The sequence below is a fragment of the Psammomys obesus genome, unplaced genomic scaffold (assembly GCF_907164565.1).
Source record: "Psammomys obesus unplaced genomic scaffold, mPsaObe1.curated_primary_1811, whole genome shotgun sequence".
Taxonomy (NCBI): Eukaryota; Metazoa; Chordata; class Mammalia; order Rodentia; family Muridae; genus Psammomys; species Psammomys obesus.
Genome location: NW_026592118.1, coordinates 22082962 through 22101983, shown reverse-complemented (window position 1 = coordinate 22101983; position 19022 = coordinate 22082962). Strand labels below are relative to the sequence as shown.

At 36.6% G+C, this 19022-nt stretch overlaps 1 protein-coding gene across 1 annotated transcript in view; it reads left to right on the top strand.

The window, feature by feature from the left end:
* The window catches only part of Sema3a (semaphorin 3A), a 175792-nt gene that overhangs the window by 82883 nt on the left and 73887 nt on the right, over positions 1-19022 (top strand). The window contains exon 6 of the mRNA XM_055612906.1: positions 9037-9156. Within this exon, the coding sequence (XP_055468881.1) occupies positions 9037-9156 (120 nt within the window). The remainder of the gene's footprint in view (positions 1-9036; positions 9157-19022) is intronic.

Genomic DNA, 19022 nt, shown 5'->3' with positions numbered 1-19022 from the left:
TAGGAAATCATGAAATTTGCAGGCAAATGGTGGGATCTAGAAAAGATCATCCTGAGTGAGGTATCCCAGAAGGGGAAAGACACACATGGTATATGCTCACTTATGTAGACCTATAAGATATGGTAAACATAATAAAATCTATACACCTAAAGATAAACAAGAAAGAGGACCCTGGGTAAGATGATCAATCCTCAGTTAGAAAGACAAACAGGATGGACATAAGAAGAGAGAGCAGGCAGGGAACAGGACAGAAGCCTACCACCCTGGGCCCCTGAAGGACTCTACTCATCAGGGTAAAGCAGATGCTGAGACTTGTGGCCAAACTTTGGGCAGAGTGCAGGGAGTCTTGTGAAAGAAGGGGGAGATGAAGGATTTGGGGGGCAGGGGGACAGGAGCTCCACAAGAAGAACAGCAGAACCAAAGGATCTGGGCAAAGGAGTCTTTTCTGAGACTGATACTCCAACCGGGACCCATTCATGGAGATAACTTAGAACCCCTGCAAAAATATGGCCTATGGCAGCTCAGTCTCCAGTGGGTTCCCTTGTGATGGGAGCAGGGACTGTCTCTAACATGAACTCAGTGGTTGGCTCTTTGATCACCTCCCCCTGAAGGGAGCCAGTACTGATGAGACCTGATTGGCTAGGGTCAGAGGTAAGGGAAGGAGGACCTCCCTATCAGTGGACTTGGGGAGGGGCATGGGAGGAGATGAGGGAGAGTAGGATTTGGAGCGGATGAAGGAGGGCGCTATAGTTGGGATACAAATTGTATAAACTGTAATTAATAAAAATAAATTAATTTTAAAAAGAAGCTAAGCATCAAGGAAGACCCTAGGGAGGATGCTCAATACTCATTCAGAAGGGCAAACCAGATAGACATCAGAAGTAGTAGATGACAGGGAACAGGACAAGAGCCTATCACAAAGGGCCTCTGAAAGGCTCCATTGATTGAGGTATGGAAGCAGAGACTGAGACTCATAGCCAAACTTTGGGCAGACTGCATGGAATTTTATGGAAGAAGGAGGAAACAGAAAGACCTGGAGAGGACAGGAGCTCCAAAAGTTGAAGCATTTTTGGACAGCCTTTTAACATTTGAAAACTTGGCTTAACCAAATATAAAATAAAGAAATCATGCAGAGTATTCTTCCTCCCAGTCTCCCTCTGCTCCTTCCTTCTTTCCTTTTAATTTGCTTCACTCTACCTGCCTTGTTAAATTTTGAATGTACTTTTTCTTTTTCATATACTGTAGAAATTAAAAATAATGAAAGTTTTCAGACATCATAGTTTACTTGAATTTTAAAAAGTAAATTAGTGCTTACCTTATTTCTCATAATTTTATAAACATTTAAATTTTTGTAAAAATACTTTTTATAGTCAAGGAAATAATACTCTAGTCATATATTAACCACAGAGATACATAAGCACTATTGTCCAGTGTTTACTTTATCACTAATCTTTCCTCCATTTGGAATAAAAAAAATTGTAATATAAATTACCTCTCTTACAGTTTTTTCAATCTAGACAATTGTAGATTGATTTGATTCTTTTATGAAACATTAAAAAAAACCTTTGTAGGCCTGAAGAAAAGCTGCATAGTTAGAAAATTTATAATTTCCCTGTTCATGAGGAACCTAATGCTTTCATATGGATAGCTTGCTCACACAGGCATACTGAAATTTGAAAGCTGTCTTAAACAATGTGGAGCAACCATACCTTGTTCTTACTTGTAACCTCTATTTATTTAAATTGAACACTAAACATGAGAAATATCATTCAAAATGCAGTCTGTAAAAATGTGCCTAAAGTTGTATTAGCTTGTGGTATGTTCCTCAGAAGGGATTTGCTTATTTATTTTATTATTCCACTGAGAAAGGATGATGACAGTTGGCATTACATAGCTCTCATGGTATGCAACCACACAAAGTCCATGAAGAAAAAGAAACTCTAACGTTTGGTTTCATATTAGGGTTTCTTTGAAAAAGATGTATAGGTTGATGAAAAGGAAAAGAGAAAGAGTGAAGTTCAGCGAAAGGATATGGGGCTGGGAAAGAACAATAGACCTTTTAGAAATGCACGCTTTCCACGAGAGTCCAGAACTAACACACCAACTACAGCAAAAATGTGGCCATCACTTTAGGAGCAATGAAGTGCTTATTAACAGAGAAAAATAAATTAATTTCCGAATCAGTGAAAAACAAGATGCAGAAGTAAGAGCCGCTCCTTCCAGATTGGGTAAAAGTCTCTTAAAATATCCGCAATGACTTATTTTAAATGATTGAGCATTTACTCATTCGTCTAGTGTGCTGGATATACTAGAGAATCAGCACCACAGTTTGCGTGTGGAGGGCAGAGGACAGGTTGTGAGAGCTCCTGTCCTGTCACCATGTGGGCTGTGCGGCTTGAACTCAGCTGGACAGACTGGTTGGTGGGAAGGGGTTCTACTCAGAGCTTCATCCTTCCATCCAATGCCACAGCATTTTGATTCAAGAGCTATAACTTTCTTTGCTGTGGCTGTTTTCTTTCGATGTATATTACAAGTCTTCTTATCACAGTGCGTAAATTATCTTCATTTGACGTTTCAGGCATTTTCTCTTGTAATGCTCTAATATGAATTTTAGTTTTAATATGAATCACTAGCTTTGTAGGTCTTTTAAATGTAAATATTTCTATGTTAAGCAAAGTTTTGAACACAGAAATATACAGGAGGCATTTTACATATTAGAGGATAGCAATGTGGACATTCTATCTTCTCAAATAACTTTAGTATTCCTCCTCATTTAAGCACATAAGAGAGAAAGTCCAAGGCTACTTTTTTCTCCAAATCTAGGTTTCACTCAAAACATCTGTGAATTTATCTCAGAAGGTATTATACTTAGCAGAATACACTTACATATGCAATGCCAGTATGAAGATGTTCCAACCAATAGTTACTGGACAGTTAAAAATTTAGTTTGCACAAACTACCAAACTTTAGTATAACCTCTTTACAAATGTCACGTTTTTAAGTGTTGACTGTAGACAACTAGATCTCTTCCCCTTGACGAATGCATAGCGAAGTGCCCAGATCCAATTACTTGCTCTAAATTCTTCAACTTACCTTTTTATTCTTTTCATTATTATTATTTATAACAATTTATTCAATTTGTATTCCAGCTTTAGCCCCCTCCCTTGTCTCCTCCCAACCCCATGCTCCCTCCCTCTTCTTCCCCTATGCCCTTCCCCTAGTCCACTGATAGGGGAGGTCCTCCTCCCCTTCTATTTGACACTAGCCTATCAGGTCTCATCAGGACTGGTTGCATTGTCTTCCTCTGTGGTCTGGCAAGGCTGCACCCCCCAGGGGGAGGTGATCAGAGAGCCTGCCACTGAGCTTTTGCCAGAGACAACCCCTGCTCCCTTACTAGGGACCCACTTGGAGATGAGTCTATGGGCTACATCTGAGCAGGGGTTTTAGGTCTTCTCCATACATGGTCCTTTCATCTTATCTTAATTAACTATTTTTCAATCTTTTTAAGTAATGAAAGAACCAGAGAATTTATTTTTAAAAAATAGTTCTCAGTTCCTCCATCTGTAAGTATTTTTTTTTACTTTGTTTAAAATATCCTTATTAAATAAAGATAGCATTTGCTCCCCTGCTCTGTATAAATACCAGGTGTGAACAGAGCACAAGAGTAAAGCCTAGTACTTTCCTGCCTAATTAAATAGTAACTCACATTTTCATGATATGAAAGAATAGCCAACTTGAGAGCAGTTTTATTTCCTCACTGAAACTTCTCCCAGGTAATGCACACTAATAATTTAGAAATATTCCATCAGGAAGGGTTGTTACTGAGATGTATTTCAAAGGTCTGGAGCTCTCGCTCAGGTTTGTATGTTCAAGCTGGAACTCTGCCTTGCCTCAGGAAAAAATAGTTTGGCATTAAAACATACTCTCAGTGGGTATTAGAACAAGTGAGGTACTCTTTAAAAATGATTAGATATAATTGAACCGCTCTAAGCTTCACTTCGCTGATATATAAAATAGTACGCTATGCTAATTCTGCCAGCGAAGTGGAAACAAACATAAACTACTGATAGCTACCTATGAGGAACTGGGAAGCACAGTTGGTGCCTTATAAATTTCATGCCATGCAGACACATCATTGCAGAAAAGTGTCAGCCGTAAAAGAACGACCTATATAACAAAGCCTTCATACAGGTGCTGCTACAGAGAAAGCACTCAGTAACAACAGAGGTGGGAAACAGTCCCTAAATCCTACCACTACACCCTGGCTCTCATTCTTGCAGTGCGGGTTGGGAACAGAAAAGCAGAGAGATAAACCTCCTTTCTTCTTCTGGTTCTTATTACCCACTCCTCTGTGAGGAGAATTTACCGAAGGTGTTAACAGCATAATAGCCTGGTCTTTAGGTTTGTTTGATATTTGCTCACATTCATGTCATACTACTCACCTGTGCCAGAAATGCTACAATTTTGTCAGGAAATTTGCTTTTCCTTCTTCAGTTTCTCCTCACCACACCCTTCTGAGGAATTGTAATCCAAGATATTAGCTGATCTAAGCCACATTGTTACTTCATTTTGAGCTGTGAACAGAAATTCTAGAGTACATGTGAACTTTTGTTTTTAATACACGTTTCTCAGGGAACTCAGATGTCCTGGATGTGGAGGCCACAAAGCTGTTTTCATTCACCCCAAGAAATTTTGCCTTTCTTAGACACAGTTTTAAAAGGTTACAGTTAAGACAAAATGGGCATGTACTCAAATACTCGTCTTGGTCTTTGGCACATTCGAGATAGTTTATTTACATCTGTCAGCACTGTGTATCATCATCTCATGTATTATTTTTGAGCCACCAACCTTCCTATGTGATATTTCTTCATACAGATGCTTTAAGACCTTGCTGGGTAGACAGTGTCCGTATTTTTGAGTATATTACTCTACTATCAACTTAACAAAATAGGACACATTCCATCTTTACTTTTGCTAGTGGCTTATTGAACATGGGGCATTCAAGGGTATGTATCAACAGTAATGAGACACAAAACAGAAATATGTATTATGTATGTAATATATACAAATATATTACTTCATATTTACAATAACATGTATCAAAAAGTGCATATAAACAATGCGGTCAAGAATCAACATATAATTTGATTATATCATACATTGCCTAGAAATGTCAAAACTATTGTTAGTAGAATTTTGTTGTCACTGTTATACTTACCTAAGCCCATGAAGGTACTGTATATCATGTAAAGTACAAAGAACCTAGATCATTTGAGACAGCAACAGACTATGAACTAACTGTAGTGCATGCTGGAAATATTCAAATGCGTTAACTGGCACAGACACAGTGTTGTTATTATATTTCTGCTTAACAACTAAAAATGTAAGAGTGGGGCATTTTGCCACCTAAACTATCAGCCAAAATAACAAAGATATTATATCTTCTATGTAACCATTACCCATGATAAGAATCCTTTTAGAACTCTCAGCAGGGAATTGTATCTAAGCCCTAAAGCAAAAAACAGCTACTGACAATGAGCATGAACAAGAAGAGACCATGCCCTGAAAGGCCTCATAATTATCTGATATCATCCAGCTCAAAAAGCTAACCCTGTCTTGTGCAGAAAGTAATGTTTGGCTGAAAGGCAATTTTCCATGACTGTGGGCAGCTGATACCTAAACCTCAACCTTCCAATTGTTCAAAAGTCAATTTTTAAATTTAATTATTTTCTCAGTAAAGAAAATTGAGTTCTTCAACTTTGTCCAAACTATCTTCCTATCTGTTGTAAAAATAGGAAAAACAATCAGCCTCTCCTCAGTCTTTTACTGATGCTGAGTTTTTCATCCTTCTATGACAGTGAACAAGAGAACTAATCACATCACCCAGCAAATGTGTCAGAGAACCAAACCCTTCTATAGACAAAGACGTGTTGTAATTTTGCTTCTCAATTCCCTTCTGAGTAGTTTTTACATAACCAAAGCAAGTAATTCTGTATTTCAGTAATTCTTTTTTATTTTTTTATTATTATAATTTATTCACTTTGTATCCCAGCTGTAGTGTCCTCCCTTGACCCCTCCCAATCCTACTCTCCCTCCTCTTCTCCTCCTATGCTCCTCCCCCAATACACTGATAGTGGAGGTCCTCCTAAGAGTTAGCTGAGTCAGGCAGTGGTGACACATGCCTTTAATCTCAGCACTTGGGAGGCAGAGGCAGGTGAATATCTGAGTTTGAAGCCTGCCAGGTCTATAGAGTGAGTTCCAGGACAGCCAAGGCTACAGAGAGAAACCCTGTCCTGAAAAACAAACAAAACAACAACAACAAAAAAGAAAAAACAAAAACAAGAAGAGAGCATGATCATGGCATTATATTCTTCTCCATGTCTGAAGCAGGCTCCTGTTGGGTGTCATTAACTGACATTAATAGATACTCGTTAGCTCATCTGCTTGCAGTTTTATTTTCACCTGTTTTTATTTTTATCACATGACATGCTTCCTCTGCAGGGAAGCTCAAAAAATAATTTTATGCTCGTAAATTTCAAGACACAGGTCTTAACCTCACAGGGTTTGAGGTAGGGCCATTTCAAGAAACTGTCACACACAACTTTGATATTTTGGCTGTGAGCTTAACCTTTAAGTGTTGAGCCATCTCTCCTACCGTTCACACACAATTTTAACCTCCATCCTCTTGTTCTCACTGATGTCAAAAGTTGTGATATATTTTTACCAACACCTTGTTAAAGTTTAAGTTATTAACTTTAATAAAAATATTAAAATGCTTAAATGTTAGTAAATGATAAGGAATCAATAAGCATTTAAATATTCCAAGAAGCCCTTAAAATGAATGAGTACCTTCTCCATAGTGCTGTGTTTCTGTCTGTATCATAGGTTATGAGAATAAATCTGATTTGCACTTAGCACTTAATGAAGTAAAGAAAGTACAGATTCTTTGTAATTCCAAAGATACCATAGGTAGGATGACTTGGAAGTACTGCCAACAGCATTATTACTTTAACTACTAACCTGTGATAAATTACTGTCCAAAAATAATCTGTTCATCTTGAGTCACAGCAATCTAAAGCAAGTAATCAATTTTAAAGTTCATTTGCCAAACAAGACAGGCACCTTTAACGTAATTGTCTTTTCTTCTGCCTATTCTCTAACTGTTCTGGAGACTCTTCAAAGTCCATGACACACTTCAGAAAACTAGACATGGTGGCACACAACTTTAATCCAGGGAATTTTGAGACAAAGGCAGGTGAATATCCATGATTTTGAGCCCAGCGTGATCTGCAAAATGAGTTCAAGGCCAGCCAGTGTTTCATAGTGAGGCTGTGTCTCAAGAAGCAAAACCAACCAACCAAATAATACACAAAACTGCAAGAAGGCAAAGTTCAACTGAAGTAGTTAATTTGTTTAGACCAGTGAGACTATCTAGTTTGTTGCAAAGCTCTTGTAAATGAAAATTGCATTTATAACTGAAGAATAACATGTAAGCAATGATATTAATTAAATATCCCCAAAGCATTTATACTTTAAAACTGACATATAATTTTACATTTCTTTAATATAAAATTATATGGATAAGTGATATTCAAATTTAACTTACCTTTTATGATCTCTTTACTTTGTGTTTATTTTCAAGTTGATGATTATGAGAACATTAGCCCATCCCAATAATCAAAAAAATATCATTAATATTTTAAATACTTATGTGTTGTTTGTAGAAACATATTTAATCACTTTAGTTGTTTTGCTTTATACATGCAGCAATTCACCCTAAGTAGTTGGGCAATTATATGTTATCAAGAAAAAAAAATGAACATGGGATACTTTCTGTCTCATTGAGAGAAAACATAAATAATAATAAAATGTTAAAGCTTTATTTAACTGAATTTGGTATGCTTTAGCCTGATAGCCTTAGAATTAAACAGGCTTCGATTTGAACCTTCACACTGGGTCTCTAACCATTAAGCTGAATAACCTTGGCCTTACTGAACTGAAAATCAGGGGCAAAATTATTTCTCTCCTAGGGACATTGACAGAACTGAATGAGATTATTTGAAAATATTAAGGCAGAGGCCGGCTGCCTGACCAGCACAGAATGGTAGTCAGCTGACGTAATTTCTCTTTCTTGTCCTTCTCTTCCCATCTGGGCTTTTTTTTTTTTTTTATCTCCTGGTAATGATTCTTCCATTATTAAACTGTGACTGAGTGTCCATGTGAAGCCAGTAGCAAAACATCGAAAGAAATGGAATCATGAGCTCAGTGAGTTCAATCTGGGCTTTCCGGCTGCAAAACTTGCCTTAAATCCCAGCACTCAATGAGCAGAGTTGGGAGAACTCAAGAGAGTTACCTAGCTAAACTCTCTGTAATTGGTAAATCCCACGTTCAGGAGAACCTTCCTCAGTAAGGACAAAGGGAGAGCAATGGAGAACATCCCATGAGGTCAATATTGGACCTCCACACACTTATACAAATGTGTACCTCTTCACAGGCAAACACACACACACACACCAATGCACATGTAAAAATTAAATTTAAAACGGCAAGAAGAATATTATTTTTTACTGTAAAATCTTGTTTATCAGATCCTACTGGAAAATAGTACATCAAACATTTAATTAACATTAAAGTAAGTTATAAGCGTGACTTTATCAGATATCTCACCATGCAAAATATGGTTATTTGAGCCATAAGACCCTTACCCATGTGAAAGTGAACTATGTGATGAATGTAGTTTCTAATGCTTGCGTTTTGTTAAGTTCACCAATGGGAAGATCATAAAATTTCACATTTAGCTATGTTCAGTGAACCAGACTTTATTCTGCTTTCCTAACTTGTGACTCAGTGAATAACATGTAAATGATCACTCAATAGAACCTTCCTTTCAGGACCAAAGGGTGAAATACAGATAACTCTGCCTGATAATGGAAACAGCATTTGTTGTAACATGAAAATTATGTTACTGCTGCTTTGCTTTTCTTCTCTCCCTTTGATTGAGTAACACGTGCCTGGCTTCCTTTTGTCACCATGCAGATGGCGAGTTATACTCTGGAACTGCTGCGGATTTCATGGGACGAGACTTTGCTATCTTCAGAACACTAGGCCATCATCACCCTATCAGGACCGAGCAGCATGACTCCCGGTGGCTCAATGGTAAGGTGAACGTGTGAGAACACAGGCACAGAACATATCACCTATTGTCTCTGGAAGGATTTCCTTTTATGGAGCACACAGCTACTCTAGATTTAGTCAGCTGTTAAGATAATGGGAGTGACCTCCCAATCATGGGTGTGAGAAAATTGGGAGAAGAGAAAAGAAGATTAAAAACTGAGGAAATAATTAGTTTTGTGCCAAGTTTGAAGTTTCTCAGTAGTCAACTATGGGAAGTAAGGATCTGGCCTGAAGCTGCGGAAGGGAGGCAACGGAAAAAGATACCACTACAAACCTCACGGATATTGTTCATTTTCCTCCATATCCCTGGTTATTGCTTGGAGAGCAGCATACCAAGCCTTGACATAAAAATAGTTTTTCCCTGCTAAGTACATTACATTTTTGTGCTTTCAAATTTTCAAATGACTCCTACATCTCTCAAAAACAAAAAACAACAACAACAACAAAAAAAACAAGAAACAAAAACAAGCATGGAAACAAACACAAAACTATCTCATTTTATAGGTGAGGAAATGAAAGTCTACACAGACACCATCCTTTGTAGATTTGTAATGAGATCTGTTTCCTCTTGTCAAGCACTAGTCTAACTACTTGATGAATGGATGCTTTTTGAAAACTGCTCTAACTTTTTTAGAGTATTTAAATCATTTTAACACTATGTTAAACATTCAGCATGTACAAGCTTAAATAAGAAAAAAAATAGATTATATTTACATATGTGTGTGCATCTAGCCAGATGTGGGTGTGTGCATCTGTGTGCATGCTTGCTTGCGCACTCACACATGCAAACCTACCTGGTTTGATTATTATGTTTTGCTTATTGAGTTGCCACACAATAATCAAATATTTCTATAATGGTCTCTAGGATATTGTGACAGTGGCTTTTGTGACTTAATCTAAACTTGTATTTCTGCTTTCTCAATCACATGAAATAATGTTGCTGGTTGCTAGTAGCTCATCTTTGGAGTTTTACTTGGTTCCCCAGGCTTCCTGAATGAATGTAACTATGTTCCAAACAGGACTGTGCACCAACATCGAAACATCTGCAGCACTTCTGCTGAGAGCACATAACCCATGCCCTTACTTTTATCAGCCATTTGACCTTTTAAAAAATCGCATCTATCTCTAGATCTCGGTGGAACTTCAGTGGAGTGGGATCATTCTTTTAAAATCAGGACTTTACTTCAAAGTGATCATTCAGAGCATAAAACAGACCTCCAGGCACTTCACGCCACATCTCTTTCCTCCTGTGGCGATGCTTCTCATTGTACTGTTATTGCTCGTGTGTTAGCAACAAAGATGCAGGCCCGATCTCAGTCATGTGATTTTCCTGCCTCTTTTTAAAATCGCATCGCTACCTTTCCTAAATTACCCAGCTTACAGTTATTTTGTTGTTCTTGTCTCGTTCAGTGCTTACATGTGTGTGGGCATGTGTGTATGTATGCCTGTGTGTGTGAGTGTGCACATCCCACAGCACATGTGCTTTGTGAAGTCAGAAAAGTTGAGAGGGTTGGTTTTCATCATCCCCCATGTGGGGCTGAAACTCAAACTCAGACCATCACACTTACAGAAACCACAAAAAGCACTTTTACCCCTTGAGTCATCTCTCCCAGCCTCTTATATTTCTCTTCGCCAAAATGTCTTTCTCTGCCTGAAACTTTGATCCGTTGCACCATGCAAAATGCTTCTTTTGTGTATGCTTAAGTTCATTGTCTGCCTGGAACTTTTTATCCTCAAGATTTTCACCACTGTCAACTGACTTTAACTCACCTTTAACAGTCTACTTCTGATTTTCTGTAGTTTTTCATCCAGAGCCATTTAGGATTTTCTGTGCAGTATTTTCCACTATACATGAGCTCATTTTTGAAGCAGTCACTTCCCTGTCACTCTCGCCTTTTCCTCTCACAGGCTTCTTCCTAATTTAGCTTCCGTTGCTGATTGTTGTTTTAATTACAGATAATTATGAAGATATTCATGACTGAGTACATACCTCATAGTACTGAAAGAGTGTTGGACATACAGTCAGACCCCCACACACACTAGCAGTACAGGTATTACAGAGATTCCTGCCTTGCTCTGAGAAGTTGGAAGTCCCAGTGAGGAACACAGGAGATCATGACTTGATGAAAAGGGCATGCTTGAAGCTCGAGAAAGAGAGAGAGAGAGAGAGAGAGAACTGTAGACTATCCACCACCAGTTATTAAAGCTAGCATGATGTGGGGCTAAATTAGTAGGGAAACCCCCTGTTTAAAAATCACTATCCGGTCTGTTCTCAAATGGAAATATTTGTGTGGGAGAGAAAATGTTTGTTTTTTTTTTTTTATTCAGGAACAAAGCGTCTTTGATCTACTAAGAACCTTCGGACTCATACAGGCTTTCACTGTCCATGAGAAACAAAACCTGATTAGTAGATGGAATAACACAGAAGAGAGTGTAGTATCCATTTCATTTTTATGGCCTTAAGGAAAAAAGTCATCAAGCTAAAGCTGCTTTCATGCTGCACACAGGCATACATGCTGACAGCTGAGTCTGAAGAATTTACACTGTGGGAAAACAGCCATTGCCCACTGTTCCGCACTTCATCTCTGAGAATGTGTGGCTCATTTGAGAATTCAGTTATCAGTCTCTCAGCACTAAACCTGAGAACTGGTTTTTTTCCAAATTAACAGAAAGGTTCCATCAGATGGGGTGCAGAAACCAGATTGCTGTGAGTGTGGGGATGCCGGCGTGTTCATGACAGGACCAGGGGACCGTGAAACAAAGGCTTTGAGAAATCAGATACCATGACAGAAAAAAATTGGAAACATAATGTTTACATACTTTTGCACCAAATGAATGACTTTTGAGGCACCAGCATAGACTCCAGAATCATCATTATTGCCAGATATAGTGTATTGGCTTATAAGACATTTTCTACAAGGGTCTTCAGGGCTACTGAATTAGCTTGGGTACGTATCTACACTACATTTTGCCAACTAATTTGAATAAACTAATGAATCAATTTTAGGTGACTGAATTTTTGCTCATATTAAAGAAAAAAAGAAAATATACCTATCTAGAATTGGATCTTGAAATATCTTGAGTTTTTAAGTGTAGCCTCACTAACTTTAATACTTCTTTTTTTAAAAAAACACACTTTTATAATACTACTAATAAAATTTCCAGTCCAATTTCAACAAGAAAGAATTGAAAGAAATCATATTTTGTCATAATAAAGTAAAATATATGAAATCTATGCATGTTTTTACAAATTAGTCTACAATAGCTGTGTTTTAGACCAAACCGTATTTTCTAGTGATTAAAATAACTTCTGATTTCAGACATGTACAGCATGAGTTTGACATGTGCTAAAAGTCATGTTTCCCCTTGTGCTTCATAAATTCTCTCAATATGTTACAGTTTTAAACTTCAATTCCAATTTCAGCCTCTAATAATTTAGAAATTAAGTTAACTTTTTCTGTGTATATTTGTGGTTAGAAAACAAATTTCCGCTGCTCTTAGGGTAATCATTCCTTAACATTTAGTGGGCTATCTAGTTACTTTACTCTTTTAGCCATTCATTAGAATAGATGGATGACTAGCCCACATTTTTTTTTAATTTGATGAAGACTGTTTTCCACATTGTTCATATCCTTGACTAATACTGGACTGCTGTATAATTTCAACAAAAATCCATCAGCTTTAACATGATGTTTCTCCTTGACTTTGACCCTTATGTGTGATGGAAAGGTAATACTGACTGCTTCCTATCAATACTATGAAATGAAAAAGGATGCAAGCAATGTATAAAACACACAGAGATTCTGAGCCTTAAGCAGTCTTTCTTTACATTGCTAGCTAGCTCTGCCTATTAACACGCTCCTCTGGCCACGGAATGCTGGAGACATGCGTAAGGCTCCCTCTGTCAGCAGTTATATTGGATTGAGGGTGAAAGGGCAACATGATCTGGCTTCAGTACAATGAAACCACACGGATCCTTGAGAGAGCCAGGGCCTGGTGAACACAAACAGACCTAATTACATGCCCAGAGTGTGAGGCTTTCCCATTCATTTCAGGAAGACCTGTTTTCTTTTAGTGGAATTTCCTAAAAGAATCGTGCCTGTGGATAAACCGACCCACTTGTTTTCTTTTCTTTTTCTTCTTCTTCTTCTTCTTCTTCTTTTTTTCTTTCTCTAATTGAAATGGTATGTAAGTCATCATTCGACTTCCTCTCCTAGTCATACCAGGATGGTCTGCCCTCATTGGAATCAGCATAACTTCCTCTGTGGTCATGTACTAGGATATTGCACATTCTCTAAAGATTTCAATTTCTCCACAGGATGCATTTTTAGAAAAATAAAACCAAGAAACATGACTTCAAATAAACTACAAGAGTGCAGATTAATATTGGAACCAGAGGCCCAGTCCTGAATTGCCTGTAAAACACTTTTAATAAACAATTTTAATTCTAACATCATTGAAGACATAAACCATGTCAGAGGTCCAATTGCACTTTTAATAATTAAAATGAATTACCCAATTTATATAATCTCAAAATTCTTCACGATTTCACTTTGCATTGTTTCAGTGACTTTAGTAAATGAGAGTATTTTTGTGACCTTTGAAGGAAAGCTTCTGCATTAACCTTGCTTTGTGGTTATATACAAGAATTCATTTAGTTAAGAAAACAACCAAACCAAACCAAAAACAAACAAACAAAAACAGAGGGTGTGTTGCTTTAGATCTTTGTCTAAGAGAGTTTCCTCTTCCATGCTTACCTGGACATTGGTGTAGTCTTTGTTCAGGCCTTGTTTAGGCGCTCATGTTGTTGAGACTTTATGGGTGCAGCTTCCCTGATATGTTTAGGAAATGCCCTGTCATAGACATATCCTGTTCCTCTGACTCTAACAATCTTTCCATCCCTTCTTCTGTGTTCTCCATGAGTCTTACACATGGGAGTAGCGATGTTATAAATGGAGCAGTTGGGGCTGAAGTAGCCCTGAAATCATATACAAGTAACACTAACATTACACAGACTGAGCATACTGTTTTATTATCTTTAGAAATATATATATATACACACACACACACATAAGTATAAAAATGTATATATATAAACTATATATATATAACATTTTTTTAAAAAGGCCAAAGGCCATGAATTTGGAAGAAGGGGGGTGTCGAGGGGGATCTGGGTACATGGAAAGTTTTGGGGAGAAAGAACAAGGTGAAAGTGATGTAATTATAATTTAATTTCAAACTTATTTTTAAAATATTAAAAAGGAACATCAAACTCCCTTTAAACATCTGAAGCCTATATAAATATAGTAGAAAAGATTCAGTCCTCCTTAACTTTTGAGTTAATCTTCAGAGAATTTTGTTTATTATTTTGGTTGGCAATATTGATATGACAGTGTGCAGTATCAGGAATAAAAAGATAGGCTTTTTTCATATATTTATTGTTAAACTTGAATAAGTAGCCATATTTGTGTCAGAATAAGTCTTCATACTGAAATATTTTTCTCATGAATTGATTGCCAGAGAAAAATATCTAACAACCAGTTCATATCTCATAATTATATAATCTGTTTAGTAAATAAATATACATCATGAAACTGTTCTAGCCTTTAAAGGATGATAAATTCAACAAAATCACTAAGTATGCTTTTCTTTTAAAGAACTACAAGTTTCCAAACAGCAACATCCCCCAAGTCCCATCACCTAGACTGTATTAGTATAAAAAGTTTTCTTACTTTAAATCAGTTTCATTTAAAAAAATTAATAAGGATGAATAATTATTTCCAGTAAAAACACATAAATATGCAAGAAAAATAATTTGTTTTCAATCTTTATAAACGATAGCTAAATAAAAGTTTTAAGATACACTATTTTAATATTTTAAATATAACATAAGAAACTCAACTTTCATGTATTGTTCAATTTTAAATCACTTATTTACAAGCTAGTAGAATGATAAGAATAGAAAATAAGGTAGGCAGGTGTTATGTTTGCTGAAAATACTCAGGTTTTTAATTAAACTTGCATGAAACAGGTTGAGAGAATAGCTCAGAAAAGTCTTTGAAGTCCCCTTCCATTTTTCTCTCACTTTTTCCTACATTTCTCTCCCTCTTGGTTTAAGGTCAGTTTGATGAATACAGCTCCTGTCTGTCCCATTTCCTCTTCCAGTGTCACTGCATTCTGAGCCTGGCTGGCTTCAATAGGGATTTATACTGCTGACTGGGTAATCTGGGGCCTCTGTGCGAGGGCATCAAGCAAGAGATTTACCCCGAGAAGTAGATACCAGGACAATGCCTGTAACCACGGTGAGACTGGCCTCCCTGACACGGCTCTCAAGAGCTTTCCCTCTGTGAGGACAGAAGCCCGTTTGCAAATTAATTAGTTTCTGGCGGCAGCTTGATTGTTGACCCAGAGTTTGTAGAGTGGAAAAACAATCAGATTAGTGTGCTCGGGGTAAAAAACCAGTGCATACTTGCGTGTGGCTTGCTCAGCTATTGAAACGATGAATGGGGTGAAACAAATTCCATTCTGAGGCGGCTCAGCAGAGGTTAAGTATGATGAGCCTGGAGATCCCCGACAGCAGGGGCTTGGGGAACTAACGGATTTTAGCCAGATAAAGCTGAACGAGGGAAATCGATGCCGTCGAATTTTAATGGCCTGGCCAGTTTCGTAAGAAATGGCCACTTGTTACACGCTAATCAGCATGAATGTGAGGAATAATTTTACAGTATTATTGAATACTGTGTGTAGTGCTGGCACAATTATTTAAGAAAAAAGTTCAGGAGCTTTCAAAGTGGAAGATAATTGCTCTGTTGATATCTAAATGAAAAAAAACCTATGAAACAACCTATTTTTTCAATGTTAATAAAATATAAACTTACCCTACTTGAACTATTACTTGTAGTATAATCTTTAGATGTCTTATATAAAATAAACAAACATGAATCAAAAATATTGACTCTGAATATATATATTCTGCTATTAATTTGCATACATTTTAGTCCTATAAAATAGGTATAAAATATTACAAACCTTCTAAATAAAATGTTTGATAATTTAATTTTATTTCAATCAAAGTGTATAACATCTCTTTTTATAATCTGCCTAACATTTCAAGCCATATGTAACTCCCTCTTTTTGATACAAATTGTAGGTATCTCCCTGAAAACTAAGCTAGTTGATAGCTATTACAATGGTTTCCCATTCAAAAAATTATTTATATTTCAATTTAAAAACACAGTAAATCCAGGTTTCATGGTCTGCCCAGGCCATGATTGTGTAATTCTCTCTCATATTAAACGTAGCTATTAGCAACTCAAGTTCAGCTGGTGGTACTCAATTTTGCTACTTCTTTTGTTGATTATTACTTTTACCACTCTCGGGGTAGATCTTAGATATCTCCACTTTAAGCCCCTGGAAATAAAGCGTATTTATATTTATCACAGGCCCTCCAATCGGGGTTCATGAAATCAGAACCTCTTTAATGAATCTGCCTCACAAGCACAGGAAGTAAACTATGTCAGTACATTTCACAGTCCCCCTTAATTCCCTATTTGAATACAGGATGGATTCACTCTGTCTTCAATGTACCTATGACTTATTTAAAAACAAAACGACAAAAGTGTGGCAGAATTTCATGTTGTTTATCTGTGGCTGGGTGAAGCAGCCTCTATGGGGACCTGGAGCAGAATGTAGCAACATAGAAATGTGGCATTTAAACACTGTTGCCTACAGACTGTACAATCTCACACAGTACCTAAGACAAGTTTAGCTGTCCCTGCTTTTCCTAGTCTCCCAAATTCTTTTGCTTTATTTCATAACTACTTTTGTTATATGAGCACTTAGTATATTAGAAAGCAGTAAATATTTTGTCTTAAAAAATAAACAATAAAATCACGCTGTAGTTAACAACACTATCAGGTATTTTTTTTTTAAATGAAAACTAACAAAGGATAAACTTAAGCAAATGTGTTTTTAATGTTAATTTCTTTCTAGTGTGTACAATATTTACTACTTAACTACTCCATTAAGGTCATAGTCTGTTAACATATTCTAGTCTGAAGAGACAGTGACTCCCCACATCCCTCTTGGAAATTCTTTTTTTTTTTTTCTTCCTTCTCATAGTTAAACTTCTAAGTATATTCACAAGGACACATCCATAGTCTTAGAGTGTTATTAAAATACTGGGAGTATCTCAAGGTACTATCTCATTTGTGCCTACGCTGAGTTAGGCTGGCAGCTGGCATGAACTCTGCTCAAATAAACAACATAAGTGTACATTTCTCAATTTTTATATTATGGAGGTTATTGATTAGTTAGTTACATGATGCATTTGGAAAGCTTTAGCACCAAACACAAATAAATACGGCAAAATCCATTTGATGTTAGTTGGTTTCAGAAAACTTTGGTAAATTTCAGATTCTGCACTAAAAAAAAAAAATACTTAAATACAGGCTGGAAATAAGGCTAAGAGGTTAAGAGCACTGGCTGCTCTTCCAGAGGTCCTCTGAGTTCAGTTCCCAGCAAGCACACGGTGGCTCGCAGCCATCTACTAGGAGATCTGATGCTCTCTTCTGGGTGCAGGCATACATGCAGGCAAAGCACTGTATACAGAATAAATAAATAAATCTTTAAAAATATGCCTAAATGCATCCAGTCACTTTGAGTATAAGCTTTCCCCATGAGCTAATACCTATTTCAAGGAAAGCAGTAAAACTGACTTAAACCAATGCCTTTTCCTTAGCCTGAGTCTGTAATTTTTTAATGATGCCCGGTCATTCTAATTAAAATAAACCTACCACCCCTTACCTTCCAAGGAATAGACCATGAAATCCTTTTCCTGATAATATTACTAAGGAAATTTTGTATATTTAAGTGCTCTTACAGGAACATTGCAAGGTACAATGTTTGCGAAACCATTTGATTGAAAAAATTAGACAAGTCTCTTTTCTCCCAACTTCTAAGCAACACACTATTTATTGCAAGACAGTTTGTATTGTACATGTGTTGCATTTGAAAGTGCATTCATTTGATATTGTGATTATTTAAAATATATTAAAATCGTTTTCCTATGAATTATAAATTGTTATAGTAATTGAATAAATTAAATGGAAACATTATTCTACATTAGAAGCTTAGTCTTCATTATTTTGCATGAAGATTTGTTAGATAATAATGATTTTTTGATTTAATGTAGGCTGACAGCATAAGGGATCCATCAAAACTGTGACTCCTCAGTATGTGTATAAATTTGTCTACATTCATGTAAAGCCAAATACTGTTTTTTGTTCATTTAATGACTAATTATAAAGGATTCTAGGGTTTCCACATCAAAGAGACCTACCCCATTTATATAGCCATAAAATTCTAGAAAGGATGTATCCAGAAACATGGTGGCAGCAGATTGATGTTTCATCCTTTGAGACCCACACAGCCTCTTTAGCTTAACATATAACGTTATTAAAATTACCCAGTTTTTTCTTCAGCTTAAATGCTGTATTATGACCAATTAAAAAATCAGTAAATCTTTGTCACATTCGTCCTAAAAGTTAAGCAGTATGAAGGCTCACATCAAACTGATGTCAAAATTTCATAGAGTTAGTGAAATGATATTAAGAAAAAAAAATGAACAAGTTACACTTACCTACTAAAAGACAAACCCACTGCTTAATTCAAAACAAAAACAAACAAACCAACCCAAAACATCAAAAAAAGTAGATGGACCAAGTCTTCAATTCCAGCACCCAGAGTTAGAAGCCTATATATCTCATTGACTTTTTTTAGTTAAAAGACAGTTTGGTCTACATAGCTAGTTCCAGATCGTGTGTGTGTGTGTGTGTGTGTGTGTGTGT